This window comes from Toxotes jaculatrix, chromosome 11, assembly GCF_017976425.1.
Source record: "Toxotes jaculatrix isolate fToxJac2 chromosome 11, fToxJac2.pri, whole genome shotgun sequence".
In the NCBI taxonomy this organism is placed as follows: domain Eukaryota; kingdom Metazoa; phylum Chordata; class Actinopteri; family Toxotidae; genus Toxotes; species Toxotes jaculatrix.
Window position 1 is genome coordinate 9,893,405 of NC_054404.1, and position 17,499 is coordinate 9,910,903.

Sequence of the window (17,499 nt, forward strand, 5' to 3'; positions counted from 1 at the left end):
ACAGACTCTCCTCCCTGACCTCTGATTAACCTCAGCAGGAGTAACCTCCAGCTCAAGGGTCAATGGGTCGACGTCAATGAACAGGAAACCATTATGATAGAGCAGAGGTCTGGTTTGCACACAGAAAGGCTGCAGTAGGAGTTTTTTGTGTCAATATCCTTAAGAAAGATAATGGCGCTGCTGATTCAAATCCTCCCAAGAGCACACATACAAGCACAGTAAACTCATGCACACTGGTCCAAATCTCCAGCAAAGTTTGGTCATGACTACACAGTGATGTCAGGGGAAAACAATGTTAGTTTGACCATGAGTCAGCCACTAATAACTTCCCTCGTGGTGAAACACTGATGTAAAATTAAGCTTTAGGCTATAAAGAAAAGGCTTTAAAACAACTATATTGTCTCTCATTTAATTAAAAAAAATGTAATTGTGAAGTTGTAGTAATCACATTGTGTTTACACATAGACATTGTGGGGATTCACCTCCCATTTGGGGAGAAAAAGCAGGTTTGACAGAAGGTGGATCATAAAATTTTAGGGTCAAGGGTTAGCATTCAGGTTGGTTATGTATAATTAAGGTTATAATTAAGGCTACAGTAAACAAAGCTAAGTCAGTGAGATGTCTTGTGTGCAGGCATGTGCAAGGAGTCCACAGTAGCTGTAACATCATGTACGCAGGAGTGAGACTTCTTTTTGTCATTGAGGACGCCCTTGTCATCTCGTCAGGCAGTCTTTACTGTAACAGCTAATGTCCACGAACTACAGTACAACTTTCTGTTACACAACTATGTTTAGTTGCAGTGTTTTTTATAAAACTGAGTAAAATTTCAATTTAATTTTAACAGGCATTCATCCTGACCATATGAAATGGTGTCCCAGCACCACTGAGCAAGGCGGACACAGGAGGCCTCATGCAAGAACCACTCATATGAACAGATTTGTTCTTCTGTGGTACGTAAGAGTGATTTCAGGGAACTTCACATTCACCAGATTTGGTCTCTAGCAGTCCAGACCTGTCATATGAGACATGTCCAGATTTTACCTGACATCAAAATGCCTTAATCTGAATGAATCCTGAGTTCAAATATAATTACAGAAATGCAAAAATTAACTAAAACAGAATATATAAATCAGACAAACTTAATACAAAAATAATAGTCTGTTCACCAGTTCACCAGATCATCATCACCATGGTTTATCAATTTACTGAGAGATTTTACTTCAGCATAGCAGCTTAGACGCTTCAGCAGTTGTTGGAAGATTCTCTCACGCAAACAGCTGCCTCAGAGTCTTTATGCAGGACTCTGTCCAGTATTATACTCTGTTGCACTCAACAGTGTAACATCCCCTACTATAGGCTGTAATATTATCCTGTTTAAAATTACCATGACTATCACTTCTCCTTGCCCATCTCTCATATTAGTGATGCACCACTTTGCTTTAGAAAGACATGTTTTAGCATCTAACTGCATTTTGAATCATTCTCTCTATATTTCTGTCACAGTAGAGCACTGCTTGGATGACATGTTTTCTAGGTCCTGTTCTGGTCCTGTTATAACACTATACTGACACTGCTAAGTTTGTTAACTGTTTTATGACTTTCTTCTACTCTTTGGTAGCATTTTTGTGCATGAAACTTTCCCACAAACAGAGCAGAGTGTGTTGCCTTATACGGTCATTTTAGTTGTGTCAATTATGCAAATGATCAAATCACACAAACATGCACGTCCTTATAGATAGTACTCATCAGGCCGAGACAAGCAAGGCAGGATAAGTTAAGAATATAAGAATAAGAATATAAAAATGTTCTTGCATGAGGCCTGATGGCCTTGAACTGACTGGATGTGTGTATTGGAAGTACAGTCCAAGAAGCACTGAGAGGTACATTTTCCTCTGTGGGTTAAGGTCTTAATCATTGATTTTTTTTGTATGCGGAATCAGTATACTCCCTGCTGGGTCGCAGACTCTCAAGTCTAGATTTAGAGCTTATGTCTGTAACCGTCACAGTAATGAGACACTAAAGTACAAATGCATCTAAGGGCTGAAAAACATGAGAAGAGGCCCATCAACATGTCAAAAGTATATATATGCAGATAAATAAAACCTGATAAATAAAAATGAGCCGATTTGGTTTAACTTGAGATTTGAATATATGAAAAGTAAAATGTTATTTGGAGCGGAGATGACAGATATTCACTCCTATCATTGCCCTTGACCCAGTTGCTAGCCTCAGAACTGAAGATGGTCTCCAGGCACTGTTCTGTGGCTGCACACAGCTCCTAAATAGTTAGTATGGATCAAATGCAGAGGACAAATTTGCCCGTGGGGATTAATAAATTGAACTTATTTATTAGCACTCTAAAAATGTAGTACAAAGCAAAGTCACATTGCAGATAGGGCAGTAAAAGATACTTTTTAGTGAACAAGTAAAAACACGGGCTGGCTTTAATGGCATGTATTATCTCAGTAAAACGCCTTAAAGTCAACTCATGTCAAAGTTGTAAACAAAATCACCTTCCCTTGTTGCAAACAACACAAAATCTGCATAACTGTCAACACTAACACTGCAGTGTTCTGATTTTCTATCTAACAAGAGACATTCATACTCAACACTACTCATACTAAATTAAAAATAATATAAAGGTAATTTGAGGTGTTGATCAGGACCCGAGGATGTAAGGTGACAGTATAAAAAACACGTTTCTATTACGTGTTATGGTATCTGGTTTTTTGTGAACTATCCAACAGCATTCAACCTCTTCAACACCCAAGAAGATTTAAAACCACTCACTGCAACATGGTATTTAAATTACATATTTCTACCTTTTGAGCTGATCTGATAAATATTTAGCTACGCCCCACGATACTGATTTTTCAACTTGTGGGATCACAGGAGGAGACATGTTTCACTACCCCCTCCCTAATTTCCCACATAGCTACACAGCAGTGCAGTTTTATAAAGTGTATTTCCTGTGAAAAACAGTAGTAATCTCTTTATCAATATAAAAAAGTAAATCAAGACGTCTTCATCCTTTCTGTGTAACACACACAAAACCTCTGCCTCATATTAGTGTAATATGATACTATCTTTCATTCACCAAGTCAAAAGCAAATTCTAACATTTTCCCTGCCTATTGCGTGGCTCCCCCTTGTGATGGAACAACATCACAGCCATTTATTTTTGAGCGTTTTAAATTTGTGCAGTAACATCTGTGGTCCATTAGATGGCAGTAGCAGATGAGGTCTCAGCCTGGCAAACACATTGCCTGGCTGTTGATGCTAATAGTGACTGACTACTGGCAGAGACACTAATAAAACAGATCTGAATCATCTTTCATGTGGGAGAAAATGTCACTTTTGTGCGATCCGCCTCATAATTAATCACTGTAATAGAGACATGTTGGACAGATTAGATAAAATTTTAACTGTTTTTGTTTACAGCTTGTATTCAACAAAATTCTTTGTTAAAGTTTGTCATCATCACCTGAGCAGGAAAAACTCCTATTTTTTATTCTGTTTTTAAATTATCCTTCCTAATTTTGCCCAAAATGTGCTGAAACAGTTCTCTATTTCAGCAGAAATACAACTTCATGGCTGTTAACAGTAATTTTCCCAGTTTATATTAAACATTTAACAATAAATATTTCTTCATCTGTTCTAACAAAGCGTAACATTACCTTTTCTGTGTTCATAAGAGCTTAAAACACAAAATAACACCTTAAAAAGTCATTTTGAAATGGTCCAGATCACACAAGAGTGAACTGAGTGCTTGGGTGGCATGGCTTTTAGACCTCAACATCTCAATTTAAGCTGCGCTGGACTGTCTACAAGCCTGGGGGAGGCTCTCGCTTTGAAGTGGGATTAGCATGTATGGGTACTGGGGGTTATAGGTGGTGGTCCTGGTGGTTGTGGAGAGACCACTCAAGAGGTTCTTCCACCACATTTTTCTCCTCGAGTGAGTTGGGAAGCACAGCAACAACATCTGACAAATTTAAATTCATATCTTAGTGAGAAAAATACTATCACAGACACATTTCAACTGAACATAAATCAAAAGGATGGAGCAGCATTTAAACAAAGAGCAATTTAGCAGCCAGTCTGTAATTACTCCATCTCTGACATTGAACTGAGTATGACAAATGACCAGCCTGAGAGCCTCATCTGCTCTGACTCTTGAACTCAGCTGCACTCTCATGACACCACTGATCCTTTACACATTTGTTCTGGGATCAGGTGTCACATACCAGAAATCATTATTAATAAAACACAGTGCCTCTCAACCACCATCAACCAATCATCTCTGAGACACAGCAAAGCCTCTGGATGAAGATTGGTCAGCGCAGGTGAAAAGCATCTGTCCCAGCTGCTGCACCACATACACATACACGATCTGCTGCGGCAGCCTGTGTTTACAACCCACCAGAGGGCAATATTTGGTATTTAACAGTTCATATAACAGAGATTATGCTAATGCTCAGTCTATGATTTGTACAGTATGTAAAGTACACTGATGGTTACTCACTCTGTAGGAGGGTTGAGGTCCTCTGATTTGGTTTCAAAGAACTTCAGGACCTCCTCACTTTGGGAAATGTGGGAGGGAAGCTTCATCAGAGCCTGTGGGAGAGAAGGGAGGCAGAAAGCTACTGGTTGCACCAAAAAAAACGAACAAAAGGTTGCATGTGTATTTTTTTTAAAAGTGCTGTTGTTTGGTTTGAATGGCAGTGAGTAACCAGTTTATAACACTTAGTCATTGCACACCCAGACGCATGAGAAGACCAGGCGGAGATGTGGAGGGTGTGGAGGGGAAGGAAGAAGGCTCTGAGCTAAGAGTGAGGTTAAAACAAAGGAAAACACACAAAGGTGATACAGTATAACAATTGCCTGTCTCAGCTGCATAGACATTTAAAATCAGATGCTTCAGCCCACTTCAATACACATTTATTGAAACAATATTAAACAGAAATCTAGTTTTGTCGTCTGTAAGCTTCTTGCCTTCACAGCAAATCTTGTTTAGTTCCTCTAAATGAAAACTACTGCCACACTTGGCAACGCACCTGCCCCACATTCCCTTCTCTGACCTAATGAATATAAGAGGGTCAGGTAGCCGTCTGCAGTCACGGCCACAGATTAAGTCTGCTGATTCATTCTTATTCTTTGGATTCTGTTTTACCCCTGTGTGCCCCCATTTCCCTCGTTTCCTTTATAGGCTGCCTATTTACATTGGTGACAGGAAATGACCAGCACAGATAGAGCAGTTGCTTTCCTGTTGAGGCTGGTGGAGGAGATAAATGTTCAGGCTCGCCCCTGAAAATACTTCAGCAAATGTTCAGGGACTAAAGCAGTGAGGCACATGAAGTGCTCTTCCAACCACACATAAACCAAAAAGAAGAGTAATTCATTTGCTGCCCCACAAGACGAAATGTATGTTGCTATAATGTGCTGATATAATGGATTCAAACTGGTGAGAAAAGTACAGTTCGGAGGACATTATGAGATACACACAGCCTTTGTTTTACCTTGCAGTAATTATCCAGGTGTTTCAGTCGTTTGACGGCTACATCTCTGATGTGACTTCGGCGAAACAAGACTTTACCTGAGGAAAAACAGGGCAAGGCCATTTGTAGATATAGCACATCTCCAAAAACATTAAACATTAGAACAATTAAAGCATCAAATAATCAACTGTACAAATTTGCTATGCATCAATAAAAACACCAGCATGTCCTGGATGATCTCTCCACAGTCATGTGGATTCAGACAGTGCTGATGGTGGGATGTAAACTTTTCATCTGTAGTCTGTTTCCCTTTGTTTGACATGACACACTAAATAAGAAGTAGCATATATTATAATACTTTTTTTTTTTTTCAAATTTTTAATGATAAAGGATTGATTATGAAACCAGAAAAACCTCAGAGGTTTTTTTTAATCCATAAATTATTGAGAGCAGTAATAAAACTATTCCCCTCTTTTAATCCTCACTTTACAACTCTTAGAAGGCTGACTGCTAATATCAGTGTCTAAATGCATGAAAAACCACAAACAGTAAAGTTGTGCCAAAATTTGAACAGAACTGGCCAGACTAGAGCTGTACAGCTTGTCTAACAAAGGATCTCTTCACTGCTCTCCTCTGCTCTGGCCCACTTTATCAGATTAGACAAATCCCTCTCTGCTAACCTCCTACTGACATGGCAGACCATAAATTGATTTGGACTGGATGGAGCATGGCAGTTAATAAAACAATGCAACGTGGTAGGCCATGCTATGGAGGATGTAGGAGTACTAACAAACATCAGCTGTGCATGAAAATGTCTGAAGGGCATTTTTTTTCTCTCTTGGACAAATCTCAAATTGATGAGACAATGATAGAGTGTTGTGAATGCTGTGGTGCACTGTGTTTATCACCTGGCAAAAAAGGAATAATCCTCTTTTTGGGGTCCTTCTGGCCTCCTTCAATCGGAAATTTGTCGAGGATTCGCATCTGAAAAAATGAAGGAGGGCGTAAAGAGAGACACAGACATGAATTGTGCAGCAAGAGGCAAAAACATTCTTTTCTGATTGCAAAAAAGATGCCTGCCAATATAAATGATGGGCAATCACTATCTTCTAACTGTTCTTCTAACTGCTGTCTTTTATCTACCACAAGTTTATCAGTTAAAAGTTGAAAGTGGAGGAATCTGAGAAGAGGGGGGGGGCGGTTGAAAACTCTCCAGGAACAGTTGACCTCCTTGTTACAGTACATGAGTTCAACCCAGGGTGTAATTACATCTTGTCTGAAAAGCTACTGTCGTGAAACTGCCAACGGTTTCACTTTGATCTCTGAGGGAGCAGGCAAGGTTACGTCACCCGCACTTATCTGAAAAAAATAAAAATAAAAAAATAAAAGCAAGGTCCACTTAAGGAGCTTAAAAAGCCATCAGAGGAGATAATTAACACTTTGATGTTTGATGCATGTGTCCATTTACAGGATCGACCTATTGAGAGATACAGCACAGGGCTAAATAGACAGGGGAAACAGATTTAAAGCATGCTGTGTCAAGTATTTTATGATGACAGCATAAAACTATTTCCTTCATGCAATAAAAAAACAGTTTGTAACCATTTCAGCATGTCTACTCATATATATGTGTATCTGTCCTGTCTATACAAGAAACATGTGCTGTGTTTTATATGATGTATGAGCATGCTTTGCTGGGAGCTGATGCAAATGTTTTAAGTATGTGCCTGTGCTGAATCACGAACAAGAGTTCCAAGTTTCCTCTTTGAATAAATCACGGCAATACCATAACTGCACGTACACACAGAGCATACACACGCACACACATGCGCGCAGAGCATCCCACATTAACGGCACACTCAAACTCCAGATGCAGCCCTGCCTTTATTCGTTCTGCCTTTCCTTGTTCCAGATGTGCTCTGCTAAACAGCAAAGACTGTGAGCGTCAAGCTAGAGCGCACTCAACCGGGAGGAGGTGACCAGGAGACAAGTCCTGGTCTTGACTGAGCCAAAAAGGAACCAGGTGGACAAACAGAATCAAGCTTGGAGGGTAAAGTTGGATCCACTCTGTCTGGGCCTGTAGGAGTTGTTTGTAGGAACACTCCAGTAAGAGGTGGTTTGGTTTCTCTTCTTGTGGTTCTTTCTATTCTGCACTCATTTGCTGCCTTTGCTAAACCTCCAAATTTCTCTCAGGGCACAGCATTCCCCCCTCCTCCGACATATAGACAGCTCACGAGACATGATTTCTTTTGAACAGCCAGCATTACTGTGTTTTCAGGGCAAAGTAAAAAGGGCTGAGTATAAAGAAAAGCTCTGGTTAACCACACCTGCACACAAACATATAATGGTAAGATTTCTGATCTCACTAAGATCAGAGTTTATGTTGCTAAAACTGGAAAAGCAAGACATCAACAAACCAGACTGTTTTTCTTTAGAATACCATGGCCATAATAAAATTTTGCAGCAAGGACTGTAATTTCCAAAAATCACAGTTTTTGTAACAGCACATTGGCTGTATTGTTTGTCTGACACACTCAGCTGCACACTCATCATGTTATCAGCCTCCCAGTTGGACACGGAGGCTACTCCCTCTAAGATGGGAACGTTCACTCAACACCTTCAGAAACCACATCGGCTGACGGAGAGGCTTCTCATCCAGCAGCGATGGTGACATCACCCCCGGGGACCTGCCTGGATACACTCACAGCACCACAGGGCAGGTGTGAAAGCCATTTCTATGGCAACGGCCCAACAACTTGGAGCCAAACTCTGAGGGAAAACATTTCTCACATTTCATACACTTTCAATTCCGAGGGCTTCGGGAACCAGAGATGCTTTATTTGCTCTATACTGCTCTCCTAAAGTCTGCACAGGATGTTTCAGTGTATTAAGCTGCGGTGTCAGTCAACTGTTCCTACTGGGAAAATGGACATGTAGCAACAGGTGCTATGATGTAATCATGTTTCCCTGTCTTTTTCTACACACTATAATCAGTGCTGTGAATAAATGCCCAAGGAGGAGAGTGCAATAAACGCTCAATCATCAAACACATCTCTATTTTGGCATTATGACATTGTGGACATGAATTATAGCGACAGAAGAAGCCCTAGTAGCTTCTGTAAACTGTAATGATAATCATCTGAAGCATTTAAACTTAACTGCACTCACAGGAGTGGGGAGGGACGAACTGACAAAGAGACACTGCAGTGTGCAACAGACAAAGAAACGGTTTGGAGAGGAATCTCAGACAGGGGGAGTCTGGAGGAATGTTTGAGTGGGAAAACAATCTGACTCTATCTCTGGGTTGTGTTTTGACATCTACTTGACAGTTGTTTACTGCAGAGAGATTATGGTGAAACAGCCCTCTTGGTCAGAAACTGTCTCTGATCTACTTGGCGTGAATCGCATTTTATCGTGCATGTTGTTACAAAAGCTCTGGTGTCATCATAATCAGAAAACAAATAATATAAACTCGCATTTTGTCTCTCCTCTGGTACTGATGGATTGTTGGAACACTGAAAAGTGTTCATGTCTTTGGGCTGTTTATCTCTACAACCCATGGGCTCAGCTGACTATCATCAGTTTACTGATTAAGAAAGGAAACTCCATCAATTTTAAACACCAGAGTCTGTTTACAGATCTACTATAAATATGACCAAAAAAAAACAGCTGTATAAAGCTGTCTGTGGCTCCACAGGAAGCTGTGCAAAGACTGATAAATAGCCTCAAGTGATGTCACTTGAGTCAGCCACAAGTTTGAAAGACGTGAGATTCCAGACTTTTGTGGGTCCACTGCTCATCTCTGGTTGACGCTAGCGGATTGAGACTACATTTGCTGCTTCTAGCACAGCACACCCGAATCTCTGAACCAAATGTCAGTGGTCAAGGAGAAAATAATCATCAGATTAATTCATAATGAAAATAACTGTTGGCAGCCATATTCATACTTTTTTTTTTTTTCAAAACAGTTTGACAATGTTATACTGCGGGAGTGCAATGCTAAATCGATGGAGTACTCTTCTTAATAATTTTTCAATTGAGTCTATTCTCAGCCATTTGTTTGTCTTTCTTAATATTCCAGCAGTGGAGTCCATATTCAACAACAGTTTTTTGAGAAAAATAACCTTTTTAAAGTCCCATCTTATATCAGGAATGTATGCCAGACAAATTATAATGTGAGCAGGGTAGAGCTGACCAATTCGGTCCAATTCCCCAATCCAAAAATAATGACGACTGCAGGATTTTTGGAGACGTTTCTGTCCAAAAGGAAACCAGGCCAGCTTGCACACTCCACAATCCCCCTGTGGAATGCTATGGCCCATGTGCTCTGTGTGCTGTGGTTAAAGGGTGTGGGGGGGCTGGGGGGGGTAAACTCTGACGGTAAACTCTGTTTGAGACAGTGGCCAATTCTGCTCACGTCAAACATGTGCGGGTCAGAGACACTTCCCTTTGACACCAGAAACAGCGTTTGGTGGAATTCAGGCTCAGCAGTATTCAGCATGAAAACAAATGTCTCTAAGCCAAATCAATGTGCTTAACTCTGCACATGAATTACAAAGAGCACACCTCACTTCAAGTCAGCATAAAAGACAAAGAGAGAAGGAATCAGATAAAAAGGAGAAGGAATCCTGATAATTTATGATAATTGCTTCCCAGTGGAGCAGTTATGAGTTATGTTTAGTGCACTGGAGAGGTTTGAGACATTAGCAGTGAGTGCACTTTTGGACATCCATTTGGAAACGAAAATGGTTACTTCATCTTTAAAAGACAAAAAGCAAAGCTGCCTGTTGTTGACGAGGAGTTTTATATGACCAGCTGTACAGTGCTGACTGGTGTACAACATGAAATGAATGATCAGCCACTGCTCAAAAGGCGTTTCTTGTTTTGTGACCTTACTTGGCTTTTCATTCTGAATTAATGGTTATCAGATGAGATCATGGTCACATTTGTCAGCCCAGAGTGAACATAAAACACGCAATTGTGCTGCAAATACACGGAGCTGTGCTGAGTTTGGAAAACAGTCTGTAGGTGTCAGTTGGCAGACACACAAACAAAAGCTGTTCCTGCCTAGAGAAAAGGCAAATATTTTAATACGTACTGTCATTGCTCAGCATTCTTGAAAGCATACGGAGACATACAGCAGATTAACAACTGTCTTATCGTAACTCCCAACAGAAAGCATCTTTCTTTCAGTTTTTACATACAAGGCTCCAAAACTGTCCAATATCCCAACCCCCAACCTTTTCCTGACCACAACTTCCTCCTCCTTATTTCGTTGAGTGCATTCTGGGATTGGTTCTTGCATTACCTAAACTACATCCTCCTGCTGTGGGAATCTTACTGAAAATCTCACTGTCTGAATTGAAAAAATATTATTAAACACCTGTTTAAATGTTATGTTATCAAGAAGTGCGATAGTGCTTTCAAACACCTGCCCAATCCAATACTATTCATAGGCTGTCAGCAACTGTAAGTGTGCTTCACTCTAGACACTGAATCTTTCACCTATTTCACTAAGTTAATATATGAGGACAAATAAAACACACTATCTCCACCCATTTTGTATAGACAGCTGCAGACTGTTGTTCCTCACGGATTACCGTGGCCAGACAAACACACCCCGGCAGCAGGGATCTATGGACAAGACTAATGTTTACAGAGACAGGAGAGAAGCTCTGTTTCCATCAAACAGACCAGGGCAGAATTTTCCTGGCTATTAGCAAGAGACCAGAGAACAAAGGGTTTCCTCTGCTGCCTTCAACACGGCCAGCCCACCAGAGCCACAGCACTGTTAAGTGCAGTCTGGCTGAGAAGGTTATCAGAGAAGAGCCAGAGACAGTCTTTAACAAGAAAATGCTTGATAAGGTATGCACTGATTTAGCTTTAAACCACTCACTGTGTTAAGTCCACTTAGATGTCTGAATTTATTATCTTTCTCACAAATAAGCTATAGAGCAGTCAGTTCAGCCCTGCGTGGTTAAAATGCAAACTTGAGTCACTGCTAGAAATGCAGAAATTTCACTGCAGGCTACTGGAACCCTCAAAAACTCCTAAAGCATAGCTTTATTCCATGCTGTATTCTGCTTTCTGACTGAGCTCATGTTTTCTTCCTGCATCTGCTGACTGGATTTCCCCCATTTCCCTATTTTCAAGCAGGCTCCAGAAGTCTTAAATGAGACCTTTCACTAAGCTGCCTTCCAGCAGCTGAAGGGAAAGACCAAAAGGTCAAACTGACCTCACAGAGTTTAATATGAAGAAGACATTTTAAGGCCATTCTTGATGTACAATTTAAAGCTTTATTTCTTTTAAGTACCTTCTTATGCAACTGTGAATTAAAGCCCTAAAAGTGTGTTGTTATTTTGCCAGTGTAATATACCTGTAGGTCAAAGAATTTGCTGTATCTCCTGTAGATGACATGGGAAGTGGAGTCCGAGTAAGTGACGTTGATGAGGTACACCTAGTGAGAGAAGCACAAACAAAAGAGGCCCATTAGGAACAATGTCATTTTGTCAAAGCTACCACGGCACCGCTTAACTTGACCAGTCCTAATGACACAAAGTGCATTCCCTCCTGACTTAACTTCAAAAGGTCACCAAGGGTCAAATAAACTCATTAAGTTTGTCTGTTTCAGTCACACATTGGAAAGCCATCAGGGGTCAACAGGAGGGTCAACAGATTTTAAGTATTTTGTCATTTATTAGAATTATACACAATGAATTGTAAATTTGGTTTGACTGCAGCTGACTGAATGTGAGTGGGTAAAAATACCCCAGAAAAAGTATGTCTGAATTCACTTTTAATACTGCAACTTTAATAACAAGGAGCTATGACGCTGTCATTTCACATGATTTGTTCTTAGTGAAAAGTTGCATTTTACATCTCTGCATTGTACTTGTACAACATCCACCTGAGTCCTCTGTCTGATAAATGATGCTCCCATTATGTCAACAAAATCTTCTATCATCAGAAATAATGACAGGGAAGAAGTGTTTACCCATACAGAAGCTGAAATGGGAATATAATTTCCTTGGCAGACATCAGTCATATACAAAATTGCCAAAAGTTTTCCCAAAATAAATTCTCTATTTGCCTCAACAATAAAGGGCCCACAAACAATTGCGCACGCCCCGAGGCTCGGAAACAGATGGCTGCACCTCATGCATTTCCATCTTAGTGCATAGCGCAGAGTGTTTACAAAATCAGTATTTACACATATGGTGGCAATCTGCAAGGACATCAGTTACGAGTTTGAAATGCAGTCTTCATTCCGCACACAGTTCATTACAGAAAGAGAGTGCAGTGAGGCAGAACAAGTTCTCCAGCAGCTTGCTAATTAGATACAGACAGCATGACCAAACCCTCTGAATTTAGGAAACAGCGTGGCTCAAAGCGAGGGTGTGTGAGGTCAAGATACATCCCAAAAGAACCACGAACCACGTTTACGTTTGAAAATGACAATATATGCAAAAGGACACAACCTGAAATCAACACACTGTTACTTAATGCGTAATATGCTAGTAACATTTATGGAAATCTTCAGAAATTCATGGTTGCAAGCAACATTACTGACACCTCATTAGCTCATTGCAATTACCATAGATAATCACCACAGATAAATGCACATATGAGTTTGTGTGGGCTCATCTGCATTAAATTACCGTGAATAGTGATCATGTGTAGCTGGCAGGGTTTTTACTCTAAACGCTAAAGGGTTAGGGTGTTCATGCAGCAAATAGCACAAACTGAGGACCCACTGAACCTCATCTCTTTTGAAAATTTCTCCCCCTGGCAATGTATGTAAACAAGGATTAGTTGCCAGGCACTCTTTAGCTCCAGTGCCACGAGTCCCTGGGAGGAAGTCACACTTGAACAGTAGGGACAAAAGACAAAGGGTTGCTTCTTTCCTCTCTCAAACCGGATGAGCATTTCCAGTTGCTTAGCTCATAGATAATGAGATTTTATTTTTTTCCTCTTCTTCCCTTGTGGGAACTTCCCAGGCAACCATCACCTCCGGTTTCCGTCCCAAGGGAAAGTCTGTGCCCTGTGTTTAGTGGCCTCTGGGAGCTTCCCTCAGCAGGAGATGGATGATGCAATTGATCCCAACTCTCAGGTTAATTAATCCAATTGTACCTGATGGACTGATTGATTTTTGCAGTACTGCTGAGACATGTCTCGTGGCTCATCGGAGCTGATTACTCACGTCAAACTCAAAGACAAAACTACGCACCCAAACAAGTCTTCAGCCATGCTAGCAGCTCTGTGAGGTTACACTTTGGCACAGTGATGCTTTGTGCTAAATGCTTAAACATTAGAATGCGAACATGTCCACAATGACATTGCTAATATGTTGACTGCTTATCAAAAATGAGACTTTTTTTATGCTTTAAACTTTCATGGTCCCCAGAGGATGAAACCTATCAACTTAAATGATCCCCTAGTCAATTAAGTCAAGTGCCACCATGAGGTTCACATTTTTGGATTTCAGTGAAATATCTAAACAACTATTAGATGGACACTGGTACTGGAGTTCGTAGCACACATGTTAATGTCTTCTTCAGGATGAATTTTATATCTTCATTCCCCTGACTTTTCACTCTAGTGCCACCAGCAGGTCAAAGTTTCAAAAAGCCCAATGGGTACTGGAAAGACTGGAACTAAATTTTCTACAGATGTTCATGGCCTCCCGACAATGTATCCTAATGGCTTTTGCAAGTGACCTCAAATGACCAGATTCCTGCCATATGTCAACAAGACAGACAACAAATGGTCAGAGATTAAGAACACAGAACAGCAAACAGGGGTTAGCTAGAGGACATGACTACCGTACAACTTTTTGCTCTACAGATTATTATAATAATAATAAATAATAATACATCAAATTTATATAGTGCTTTTCCGGGTGCTCAAAGACGCTGGACAACAAGCAAACAACAACAAGTAACCAAATGGTAATTATAATATGATGGAAGCAATAGGAACTGCATTATCATTTAATATACTTTGAACAATAGCAAAATGTTCATGCCTGTGACATTATATGTCAAATGCAGAACGGTGCTGTGAGCAACTGAGTGAATGAGTGAGTAAGATTATGGTTTATCATTGATTGGTTGGTCAGTTAATTGAAATGGAGTCCTGCCCTGGGGGCAGAAGATACTGGGATTACTGACACAGGGGAATCTGTGAGCAGAGACATCAGGGATGAGCCTTTACCCAGCAGGCTGCCCAGCAGAACAGAACAAAGAGCTGTGCTGCTGCATACAGGAACTACTGAGGTTACCACAACTGAAACAGTAATTTCTATATTTTGAAGGTTCTCACTCCCCCTGACACTGTTTTCTTCCAACACATTAAACCTGTCCTACTCGCAGCAGCCAGTGATGAACTGCCTCTGACATCTATTTGACTCATTACTATTTGAATCATGTAGCTTGTTCAGCGCATGCTGAACCTTGGCATAGAGACTGCTTTGACTTTTGGGGGATTTCTGATGTAAGAAAGTCTGATACTGAAAATGTTTCTGCAGCAAGTGATGTGAGGATTCTAATTTAAATATTTACAGTTTACAAGACCAGAGAGCTGGACAGACCAACCGTCATCACAGTGCTCACAAAAACATTCACACTATGGAAATTACAAAAAAACATAGGTACAAAATTAATAGAAAAAAGGTCAGTTGTGTGATACAAACAAAAGTGAGTGATGAGTAACCCATCTGTTCAGTTGTTTCACTGAACAAACTAGATGCTATAATTTTTTTCTAATGACTGTCATGACCATGACATGTCAGCCTTTGACTGGTTGCCAACTGACACTTTATGCATCAGGATCCTATTCTGAACGATAAAATGCCTTCAATATAATTTTATTATTCCTTTTATTTACTTTAGAGTAACTCACTGAGGGATCCAGGATCCAGCCATCTTTGTTGCTCAGGTGTTTAGCTGTTTGCAGAGTTCTTGACTTAGCTTGACTTTTATGAATCTCAGAGGACAGCCAAGTGGACTCAAGACCCACAAGTGACCCTACAGAGGTTAAATGCCTGGGAGTCCCCCACTAGTCAATCAGACCCAAAGAAGCCAGTATGTCCAGTTGCCTTTGAATTAGTACCATAGATGCCATGAGCTGGATGACTGAGAATCTTCACAGACACAACTTATGTTTATGACTTTCTGACCAGGGCCACGGAAATAAAAACTGTTGTCTGTCAGGAGCAAGTAAGGCAGAAATAGTGTGACATTGTTATTATAACACTGTAAAACCCAGCATGCCTGTGCTCTACCAATGGTCAGTGTTTGTATCCTTTAACCATGACAACAATCTTTGCTTTTCTTTTCTAACAATTTTAACCTGAAACAAATAACAAGCCATAGTTGCCTAATAACCAGCAAGAAAGTACCTTAAGTCCTCAACAGTATAAAATCGACTCAACTCAGTCAAGTATTTTGTTTCGACAGAGGTCTGTTCATTTGCATTTTGTAGTGCATTTGAAATAACCAATAACCATGAAATTCTGTTATATGGTTGTGGTAAAATTAACTACAATTTGATCTTTATGATGTCTATAAGTTCATTCACCTAAAAAGTTTTATTTTTTCACTGCAGAGACTCAAAGGCAAGAATCATCAGAGCAGGCACTGCTTTGCTGTTGGGAGCTCTTCTTGTGGTTGTTTATCTCTGTAAAGATTTTATTGACTACAAAACCATACGCCTCCAAGAAGATCTGAGAGATGATGGCAGTCAAACAAAGCCACTAACCAAAAACAACTCCTATGCATGTCAACAAAATCTGTGTGCTGCCAACATCTCAAGCTTCAGCTCTCTTTCTGCTGAGACTTTCTCTACTGCCGTCGCTGTCTCCCCAAGATACTGGACCTCAAGCTGATGAATCTGCAGACATCTTCCTTGCACTGGTCATTAAAAGCTCCCCTGTGAGCTACAAAGATGTAGCTAAAGAGATGTTACACAATGGCACGTGGATTTGAAGGATCTACATCTCAGGAACAATGGATGCTGGTTTTGAGAAACCAGCACCAACAAACTCCTCAAATTGGAGCAACAACGGTACCATGACTTTAATTAATCACTTTTCAACCTCATCTTGAAACAGACAGTCCTGCTCAAATGGATGGAAAGAAACTGTCTACAGTCATCTGTCTTACTGGCCATGTGATCACATATGTGAGTCCCATATGATGACCGGGGAGGAAGTATTATATCCCAGTTCAGGTACACGTCGAATTAATACCCACCTTACTGTGGTGAGTCCTGTCTGTCTACACAGCTTTGGTCACATACAAGATGTCACAGTCCATTACTATCACCTCTGATGATGATGATGATGATGATGTTTACATGGGGATGGCCAAAGCAAAACGCGCATCTGGTTCTCATATGGGTGTTAAGACACTAGGATGGTACATTCCTAACAGCAAATTAGATAAGTATGACCCTTGCTATATAAATAACTGTTACTGATACACAGACTTCTTCCAGCTAATGTGGCCAGGAATACATGACCCCAAACGGAAATGTGGCACCTCAAAGAAATGGTTTTAGGAGAGCCAAACTGTAAGTCACAGTTTGGCTTCAGGAGAGTCAAACTGTGACATACAGGTGGTCAAAGAGCTTTTTGACACTGATTGGCTCCATTGTTCTTAATGAGAAAAGGTTTAATCTGTTTTATCTGAGAAACTGTCCTTAAGCACAGGCTACTTTGTGCTAAATGCTAACATCAGAATACTAACATGCTCACAATGGCTATGCTAACACGTTGATGTTTAGCAGGTGTAATGTTTACCCATTGTTTACCATCTTAGTTCAGCATGTTAGCATGATCATGTTTGCCGATTAGCACAAAACACAAACAACAGCTGAGGCTGCTGGAAATGTTATTAATTTTCCAAGTATTGGGTCATAATCAACACAAAACAAAACACTGAACAAAGTAAACTTTTGACCTGTTGATGGCGCTAAAAAAAATACGGTCAGAGGATTACTAAAGC

General features: G+C 40.4%; 1 protein-coding gene across 3 annotated transcripts in view; it reads right to left on the reverse strand.

Annotated features, from left to right (window-relative positions):
* The window catches only part of LOC121189357 (SH3 and PX domain-containing protein 2A-like), a 51,358-nt gene that overhangs the window by 33,403 nt on the left and 456 nt on the right, over positions 1-17,499 (reverse strand). For all 3 annotated transcript variants that reach the window (XM_041049393.1, XM_041049395.1, XM_041049392.1), the window contains exons 2-5: positions 11,871-11,951; positions 6,403-6,478; positions 5,516-5,592; positions 4,522-4,613 (exon numbers count right to left, since the gene is read on the reverse strand). In XM_041049393.1, coding sequence (XP_040905327.1) covers positions 4,522-4,613; positions 5,516-5,592; positions 6,403-6,478; positions 11,871-11,951 — 326 coding nt within the window. The remainder of the gene's footprint in view (positions 1-4,521; positions 4,614-5,515; positions 5,593-6,402; positions 6,479-11,870; positions 11,952-17,499) is intronic.